Raw genomic sequence first — 9,695 nt, 5'->3', positions numbered from 1 at the left:
GCGGGGCTGTTAGGGTGAATTTGCTGGGCTCAGGTGGCTGCCCAGCACCTCTGCCAGCCGTCATGAAGAGCAGCTTTCCAGGGGAGGGTGCAGGGTCACGGCCGGGCGCTGACACACGAACACTGTGGCAGGTAACGATGCTCACATTAAATCACAGTGAGCTGTAGCTCAACCTCTGTGGTTACTTAAGGAGTTGGGAGTGTTTGCAGAGCCCTGCACGAGATTAGCACCTCTCCAGCACTGTTTCTAAGACTTTTATTGACCAGGTTATCTACAATGTTTCCTGCAGGCTATAAAGTCAGATTGAAAGTATGAAGATACAATAGACTCACTGATCAGTGAAAACAGGTTACGTTTAAAGCTTTGTGTAGATTTTTAGAGGCCTGGACATTTTAAAAAAAAGCACAGAGAAACTTCCACAGATTTCACCACACAAAAACCCCCCACAAATCCTGCTCACAAGCCAAAGGAAGGAATATATACATGTATCTAGAAGGAGTACATATATATATATAACTATATATATAACTATATAACTATATTTATATATATGAGTATAACCAGCTTTTACCACTGCATACGTCTGTAACTATTTGGCAAACAGAAGGTATACCTTGAACTTCTGTGTGTGAGTTTATATTCAAAGGTATGTAGATATTGATGATTGGAGAGCAATTAGAATAATCCAATATTCATATGTCTCCTCCTCATGTTAGCACTTGCCTCCTGGCCATTGTCCAGCACCAAAGGAGGAAATGAGATGCAGTCAGTAACATCAAACCTTTCCAGGCTGCTGTCCAAGGATGGTGTTAACCAAAACACACCAGGCAGTGAAATGCTTACTCACCTGAGCAAGGCTCCAGCAATTTGCGTGTGCAGCTGCTTGGCAGAGAAAGTAAGAGCTTAACTGTCTGGCTTTAACTTATGATACACAACATTTGTGCAGCTCAAATTATGTTCTTGTAGGGATACAAATACTTTCAGAAAGAGAAAGGGTGAGCTCCAAAGGTTGATCCACGTAGAGCAATTTGTTAAATAGTCTAAACTCAGCTCTGCCCAAAATAGCAGCAAGTGAGCTGACAAATTACCTCTCTGGGCATTGAATATTCCAGCTGAAAAATGTGTTAGTGCCTATAGGGAAATAACAAGGCTAAACACTATCTGGTGTGTGCGCATATGTGTGTTCTTCAAATAACAGATTAGCCACCAGTTGCATAAACTAGCATTTAAGTCTGAAAATACCTCTCAAAAAGCAGTTTTTGACTAGTTCGGTCCACAGTTTCTCTCTGCCAAGAAAAAGGATTATGCTGTGAGGAAAACGGGGATTGCTCCTTTCAACTCCCACTCCCTAGAGACAAGGCAGGCACAGTCCGCTTTTATCCTGCCCCAGCCTCGCAGCAATCCAGACATCATGGAGCCTTAAAACAGAATGATGTGGAGGGAGTGTGACTGGGGAAAACACTCACACATACTTTTCTAGGCAGTAACTCACAGAACCTCCCAGCCCTATATAGATTCCCATACCAAATATGCTCGTTCCTTGGGGTTTGAGTCAAGGGATATGATGAAGGAAATAGTTCCTTCTATATGTAGGTCTTTTGGCTTCTACCTACATCTTAAGGTTTTAAGATCACTCTCCCCCACACCCCAAACCATGACACACAAGCCCCTATATCATCCTCTTAAGGCAGCTTCACAAAAAAATTCTTGCAGTTAACTTGCAAACCAAACTAAGCTCAGCCCAAGTTGCCCTGGGAGGTGTCTTCAGTGGAAAAAAGCTCTACTTGACCAAGCACCTGAATTCTTGACACCAAACATTAAAACTCCTGGCAGAAGGCTTTGTTTGTTTTCAGCCATCTGCTGCCTTGGTGTGTTTCCATAGATATGGCAGAATTAAGGAAATTCTGTGTGCATGGAGCAGAGGGTGTGCTGCAGAGAGGGAATGAGCCACTGTGGAGGGAGATACTGGGCTGCAGTGGCAAGTCCTCTCTATTGTTTTCCCTGTAAATAGTTATTTTCCAGGTAGTTTTTTACAAGTGTTTCGGATAAACAGCATTTTTATGGGGCTGAATGATTTTCATGAGCAGGTTGCTATGGGCTCTGTGCTGTGGGGACATCAGCTTTGGAAGCAGTGCCTTCAGATGGGAGCCTGGTCCCAGGCTGACACTGCCAGCACTGACTTCAACTGGCACTTGCCTATGAATACTCAATATATAAAATAATATTATCTCCCCTATACCTGCTGGTCAGGACAGTTTACTAAGTTCCTAAGTATTTATTCATATCTTTATGTACCAGTGCAGAATTAGGATGATTTCCTTTTGTTGAACAGTCTCTTACTCCTCAGGCAGGTCCACTGATAGAAAAGTGACAATTTGTGTCCCTTCTTAGGCATTATCCCTCACAGGAAAAGGTGATGAAAAAGAAAGCTGAACACACAGTGCTTAAAGGCCCTGAGACTGTAGGATTCTTCAGACCCATTGAATCCAAGTACCTACTTAAGTGCTGAGCTGGATTAGACCATACCTCCTAAGCTTCTCATTTTTTCTTATTATCACTCAGCTATGGCACTTTTAGTCTTCTAAAGATTAAAGTCCTTCGTTATTTTAAAATTAAGGTTCTTACTTAACCGACAGGAAATCATGCAAGATTTTTTCAAACAAGGGCACAGGTTCAAGATTAAGGACTAAAATTAGGAAAGCATAGAAGTCAGGCTTCTGTAGCAGCTTATCTTTGTTTTCTCCCTTATTTCCTTCCAAGCCTCAAAGCTCTGCTCTGATATTCAGCTCTGACTGCTGTGATACTTCATGCATTTATATGAATTCATGTACAAAATAACTCAGTGTAGTCTGTTCCATCTGCAGTCACTCTGGAATAGCTAAAAGTAGAATCAGGCTTTCCAGAAGCACTCTCCCAAATTTTAAACCCATCTAATTCATCTGATTAGCTGTGTTTGGAAATGCATTTGGGCCAGTGACGATTTCTTGTGTGCCCCAGCAATGGGCTGCAGCGTCAGGACCTGCAGCCTGGGTGTGCAACCACTGGTGTCTTGGGAAACATCACATTCACTCACAGCATCAGGGAGCAAGTTAAACCTCACATTGGGACACTTACAACTCCCTGTACCAGTGCCCAAAACTGAAATGGAGCCTAAAATAGTTTGTGGTTTTAGAGGAAAGCTGGTCAATGGATTTAATTAAGGCAATATGTTTTATCCTTTTTCTTTTTTTAGTTTCTCTGTGCTGCCAAGACTTTTCCTGGCTAGGATGGGACACACTACATCAGAGAGTTTTACACATGGGATTTCTGTCCTGTGTTTAAGAAGAATCAAAAGTCTTATGTGACTTGGAGAAAATTTAGGTGAAATCCCTGCAAAGCAACCTAAGTGAGGGAAAAAAATTGTCTCGCTGTATCTGATCTGAAAAAATTTAGATGAGAAAATGTTTTGAAAGAGTCAGAGCTCCCTGAAGTCACTGGGACATTTCCATGGGCTTTCGTGGGCTTTGGATCAAACCTTCAGGAATGGGAACTGGCAGCTCCTGCTGACTTTGCAGAGTTGAGAGTGCCTGGGGTTGGACAAGATGCCTTGAACAACGCCCTGGGAATTAGTGAACAAGCACTAATGTTATGAGCTGTAATTTTTTGGCTTAGAGTCTACCTGCAAGAAAAACCATTCTAAGTTTCTGGATACCTTTAGGGCAAAATAACTGCAAATGTGAGGTAATCTGGCCTTTCAGGAAAGTAGGAGATAGGAATGATCTACAGTGCCTTTATCTAAATATTTATTCTCATAATTTGAACGTTCTGATATAGGCTGAAGCATAGTGAGTGTTTCATCAACTAAACATTCTCCTGTTCAAATCACTGACAAAGTATTTATATCATATGCCAAAAAAAAAAAAAAATCACTGGAAGAACAATTCAGTGGCTGTATTTTGGTTCCCCTAAGGACAGTAGAAATAGCTCCATGTTTTACTTACTGAATCATTAACAAAGGGAGACATTTGTAGCTAATTGTTTATTTAGGCTGGATGAGATTGCTCTAATTTCTCGAAATACCTAAGCAAAAATTTTTAAGTTGTTAAGGAAATTTAAAGGGCTTCATTGCTAATTTTACAAGCACCTTGTGTTTTATCAGTGGTGAGACCACAATGTTTCCTTCTCATCTTTTAAACATGCACCCCAGAAAGGATAAAGTCACACTGACTGCACCAGAGGAGGAGCTCAAGGCCTTTTCAAGTTTCCACTTTACACCATCCACGATACCCAGGAAATTAATTTTAATTTTTTTTTTTATATATAAAGGAATTAAAATTCAGCTATAAATATTGAACAGCTTGTGCATTAGAAAACTGTCTAATTTGTCTTGTGATGTTTCCATGACCAGATCTGAAGGCTCAGGTCCAGTTCGAGTGAGAGTTTGCAAGGCTCTGAGTATAGCATATAAATGGTTTTCTCAAAAATGCTCATTACCACCTCAAAGGATTTATAGAAGTTATTTACAATATATGATTTGGTAGGAATAGGGAAAATGATCCCAAGACCATTGAATTTCACCTCTTATTCTTCTCTGTAAAGATGATTGAACAACAAGTACACTTGTTATTGAGGAGCTGTCAGCTGTCCTTTGGATAAACTCAAGAGCCGTGGCAGAAATGAACTAGCACAGATATGCTCTGATTCTACAGCAGGTGATGATCTGCCCTTAGAAATCTAAAATTAAAAAGGGGGTCAGAAGTTTAAAAAAAACCCAAGGAAATAACTGTCATCAAATTTAAACATTTTTAATTCACCTTCTCATTCTCAGAATTAGAATATTTATGTCAAAGTAAAGGATGATTATTGAGTTTTAGCTGAGGAACAGCAAATTTTTTTGAAGTCTCCTCTTTGTTTTTGTTCTGTCGTTCAGGATAGTTTTGTTCTAGCCTTGTTCTTGCCACTTTGTAGCAGATGTGCAACTTTGGACAGGAAGGGGGAAATATGTCTTTCACCTTCACATTCTCTACCTTTTTTTTCTTTAAACCCAAGGTCTTTGCACAGCAAGACAGTCTTTGCCACAGTTCCTTTAAGTGATAAAGATTTCCTTCTTCCTTCACCTGTGACTCCAGCACAAACTTTCTTTTGTCGAATATTTTCAGTGTTAGTCGTTTCAAGATTTCCTACTTTCCTGTTGGGAATTCTTTTCATTTTATTGATGTTTCTGCTGGACCTGACATCAAAAAGAGTGGAGCCTTTGAAGAGCAGAGTTCAGATTTAACAAATTTTTCTCATTCCTCCTTTAAAATAATCTTGTACCTAAATTTCAAGCAGGCTTTGGTAAGAAACAGGACTTGTGCACCCTGAGGAGTGTCAGGAAAGGGGCTCTCTGAAGTCTGTGCACATGAAGCACAAACCCAAAGAGAATGCAGACACACGCCCTCGCTGATGAAGTTCTTGAAGTTCTCTAATTTGTCAGCTGGCAGCAGACAATTGGGGTATTTGTTGCTATAGTTGGGATGCTGAGCAGTTTGTCTTTGAAACAATGCACCACTCCAGACCTTTCCTAAACAGGCAAGGGAGCTCCTGAAGGAAAGAGAAAAGCAGCAGCTTCCCACTGTGGGGGGATGGAAATCATTGACAAGGGGCAAACTACACCAGTCCAACCTTGAAAACCTCTTTTGCCAAATAAGTACAAGACAGAAAGTTTCTGTTGTGTTTGTACAATACCTCCTGGGGTAATCTGCCCCTCGGACACAGCCAGAACTCACTTTCCTGACCAAGTCTTGTTCCTTCTTTTTCTCCAGATCAATATTGGCATTCTCATTGCTGTCACAAGAGTCATCTCCAGAATCAGTGCAGACAACTACAAGGTCCACGGAGATGCTAATGCCTTCAAGTAAGTTTTTCTCATTGAAATTATTTTGTAACAGCAATCTCACATGAGCAATGTTACACCATGGACCTCTCCCAGAACGCTGATATCATTCCTCCTCAGTAAAAAGCAAATACTGTTAAGGGTATCATCCACTTGAATGCAGCCAGTTAACCCAGGAGCTCCAGTGTTTCCCTGCTTACTCCAGTCTCCAGCACTTGCTGATTCGTAATTTCCCCTTTTATTAATGGAGACTTTCCTATTCCTGCTACAGTCAGAAGCTGAATTTCACAGAGCATCATTAATCTGTACTGGGTAATTACAACTATTCTGGTCCTTCTGAGGATAGATCTTGTTTCTAGCCCCAGTTCGGCATAATATTTAGGCATATGCTTATCTTTAAGACTCTCTTGATACTGCAAAGCACACAGACTTATGCTGGATTTAAATGTGTGCCTAAATTCAAGCGGGCCTTTATATCATAGTGCCTTGAGCCTCCTGGGGTGGTGGCCTCTGAGAGTGAATCATCTTTAAAATAGCACTAGCAAGTCTGGAGGGGAAATGTAAGGCAGACACAAAGCTACCTCTGAATACACAAGGACGAATTCTGATTTCTGAACTATGCAAGATTACGTGTGGGTAGCTAAGAAGATAATTTAATATACTGAGGCTAAATTAAGATGCTGAATATTCCATTTTGTATCTCCTAAAGATGCTTTAGTCCAAATATAAAAATACACTGTATATAAACAAAGGAATATGGAACTTAGATAGAAGAAAAATGTGATGATGGCTTGTGTTTAATGTTTCTGAGGCACAGGCTGTTGTATGATAAGGATTTGGTGCCACTGTTCTGAAATGGTACCATAAAGAATAATTTTTATGCTTGGATTACTTATGTAATTTTGAAAATGTCAAGAAGTTTTAAATATCGGTGACAGTTACCTAATTGAAGTTAGTTTAGTTATTGTATACTTATCCAACAGGAAAAGAAAAACAGTAAATAAGTCTACACAAAAATCTATAAGATAATTACACTGTAGTGGAATGAGAAGACTGGGAATTAAAATGACTGTTTCAGGTTTGGCTGAGTTCCTGCGACCTTCAGAAATACAAAGGAAATATAGAAACTTAGGAAGCAAATAACTGTATTATTGTCAATGCCAATTTTTATGCACTATTAGAAGTATGAAGACAAAGAAACTACTCCTTAAGTACAAGAGGAGCTACAGAGATTGCTCCATGTACGTAGATATTTTACTGTATTGCAAGGAATTGATTCAATACACACTGTACCCTGCACACTAATACATATTATTTTTTTAAAAAACTATGTGTGTACACATAAGTAAATCAACTTATGAATGATTGGTCTAGGAATAAGATGTAATCCCTTTAATGAGGAGTGTATGTTCTTAGTCCAAATATTATCAGCTGCAGATTTGGAATGCTGTAACTCTGTACTGAAAATGAGACTTCTTCAGGTACCCTGCCTAAGAGATGCTCTTTGTGCCAAGTAATTTTCACATTACAGTTTCAGGATTTGACCTAACAAAGGTTACAGGGAGAAAAGTGGAGAAAAATGATTATCAGAGGGCTGATACATCTGAAAACTGAAATCAGTAAGTTATTAAGTGGAAGTATGCTCTGATAGAACAACTTTGCTCACAGAACTAAATTAAGTCAACAAAATACAATAGAAGGTAAACAGAGCATAGAGAATAGCTCTTTTTCTCTAGGTATCATTACAGGGACGGGTCCTCAAAGGAAGTTTGAGATGAGAAGAGTGTAAATACATGTTCAAATCAGATCCTGGGAAGTATTTATACCCTGATTTAACATGGCATGAGGCATGATGAATTAGAGTTTTATGTACGGGGATGTCATGGAGAAAGTAACTGGTCTATTGGAAAAAAAGATAATTATAAGGCCTTTGTAGCACTGGGTTTATATGTCTAGTGTGAAATCCCTCTGTACATTTTCCAAAAAATAAGAGAACAAAGCAAAGCAGGGTTCTGATCTGACAGGTGCACGGGAAGTGTTTTTCATGGTGTAAAATCCCCATGGCTCCAAGCACAAAAGGCTCCTGGGTGTTGATTACAGGCTATTAACCCGAGAGGGTGGATAAGCACAGCAAAACGAATCAGTGACACAACACAGAGAAATCAGAAAAGCAGAAAAGCTCTATAGTTTCTGTGAGGAAGGACTGCAAGGTAGTTTTTGAATCAACAGGTTCAACTGGCTTAGGGAGGAATCACCAAAGGCTGCAAAATGCTTTGTGTAACGTGAGCCTTAAATAAGGGGGCTGCCAGGCATCCATGATACTGCTGTTCATTGATACTTGCTATGGGCAAAACTGAGCTGTGTTAGGAGGAATTTATCAGGCCCTTCTCACAAACACAGAGCTGGATTAAACTGGCATGGTGTGATTTTGGTGAGGCAGGAGAGCTTTGTCACCACGTCACAGCTGTTTGCAGCAGTCAGGTGGGACGTAAGGAGAAGTGGCTCCTTTAGGGCTGTGCTTTGGTTTCAGAAAGCCAAAGGCAGAAAATGAGAACTGCAGTGAAAGGAGCTGTGGAGGGGAAGGCTGCTCAGTCCAATAAATTTGAGGGAGAAAAAAAGAGGGATTTCAGTGCTGTCTTTTCAAGCTGGACTGAAATGTGAGTGGACAGCACAATGAGAGACAGTAAGCTGTTGTCTGCACCAGTTTGAATGATGGCAGCAGTTAGCCAGCAGGGTTAGACATGTACAGGTCATAATGAACTGAAGGGCCTGGCAAAACTGGCGCGGGAGCAACCAAAGTGGCTGTGCCAGGAGCACGAGGAGGTGCCAGTGCCACCTCTTTCCTTGGTGGCTCAGGCCAGCGCTCAAATCTATCTGTAAGCACCTGACTGAGTGGCCTCACACTTGTGGATGTTGCCGAGTTCAAATCCAAGCAGCTGCTGTAGTCTGACAATCCCAGCCTGCAGGTTTCACAGAACAGGCTGCTCCTCAGGCTCTACTGCCAAAGGAGAAGTTTAATCACACTGACAGGGACTAAATTCTGTTGCTGCTGGCAGCCTGGATGGGAGAGAACCTGAGCTGGCTCTGTCTCCCCTAAACTCCAGAGCTCAGTAAAGCCGACACCACATCCACTGGGACTCCTGATCCATGGAGAAATGGCTCCTGCTGCAGTTGATGTTAAATGTTCATCTCACTTGCTCTAAAAGCTCTGATTTCTCCCCAGTGGCAGAGGGAAGCCCAGACCGACTGGTTGTGCTCAGATACCATCTCTGCATGTCTCAAGCCAGGCGTGGTGACTCAGCCCATAACTGAGCAGAGATCACCTCAGGAAATCATGAGAATAAAGATGCATTTGGAGTCATGATGGTATCAATTAGAAAGGGTATTTATTGCTGGAGAAGTGCTAGTGCTGGGGCATGTTTAGCTTCTGAAAAATTAAGTTACTTGGCAATGCAAGTGGATATTACCAACAAGGCTTGGTTCCCTTGGCAACAAACAGCAATAAACTGATGTAATTATTTAGAGTAATTGTTCCTGATTTTCCATATGGCAACAGGTCCTCTCAAATGCTGACTCAAACGTGACTGCAGACTGTGCATCAGGGTGAGCCAGCTCACCTTCCAAGCTCTGCTCTGAAGGCAGCATCTGACAAACTTCAGGCTTAAAAGCCAAAACAGAAAAGAAAGTTGTGAACAAAGTTCATTTTTTGGGCATAAAATTAATTTATTATTCATCTTCCCCATTCATATTTCCCCCAGAACAAAGTGCAGTTATTGGCTTATCAACCTCTTCAGGTTCAGATGTTGCTTGTCACGCAGGAGACGTCAGAGAGCATCCTGCT

At 41.0% G+C, this 9,695-nt stretch overlaps 1 protein-coding gene and 1 long non-coding RNA gene across 5 annotated transcripts in view; one reads left to right on the top strand and one right to left on the bottom strand.

Moving 5' to 3' along the window:
* The window catches only part of LOC108446852, a 211,121-nt gene that overhangs the window by 24,954 nt on the left and 176,472 nt on the right, over nucleotides 1-9,695 (bottom strand). The window lies entirely within an intron of this gene.
* ADGRD1 (adhesion G protein-coupled receptor D1) overlaps nucleotides 1-9,695 on the top strand; it is a 137,901-nt gene that overhangs the window by 103,726 nt on the left and 24,480 nt on the right. For all 4 annotated transcript variants that reach the window (XM_017734747.1, XM_017734746.1, XM_008634004.2 and 1 more), the window contains one exon: nucleotides 5,784-5,875. In XM_017734747.1, the coding sequence (XP_017590236.1) occupies nucleotides 5,784-5,875 (92 nt within the window). The remainder of the gene's footprint in view (nucleotides 1-5,783; nucleotides 5,876-9,695) is intronic.

Source organism: Corvus brachyrhynchos, unplaced genomic scaffold (assembly GCF_000691975.1).
Source record: "Corvus brachyrhynchos isolate BGI_N302 unplaced genomic scaffold, ASM69197v1 scaffold114, whole genome shotgun sequence".
NCBI lineage: Eukaryota > Metazoa > Chordata > Aves > Passeriformes > Corvidae > Corvus > Corvus brachyrhynchos.
Note: the sequence above shows the minus strand (reverse complement) of the source record. Positions and strands in the feature narration are given on the sequence as shown.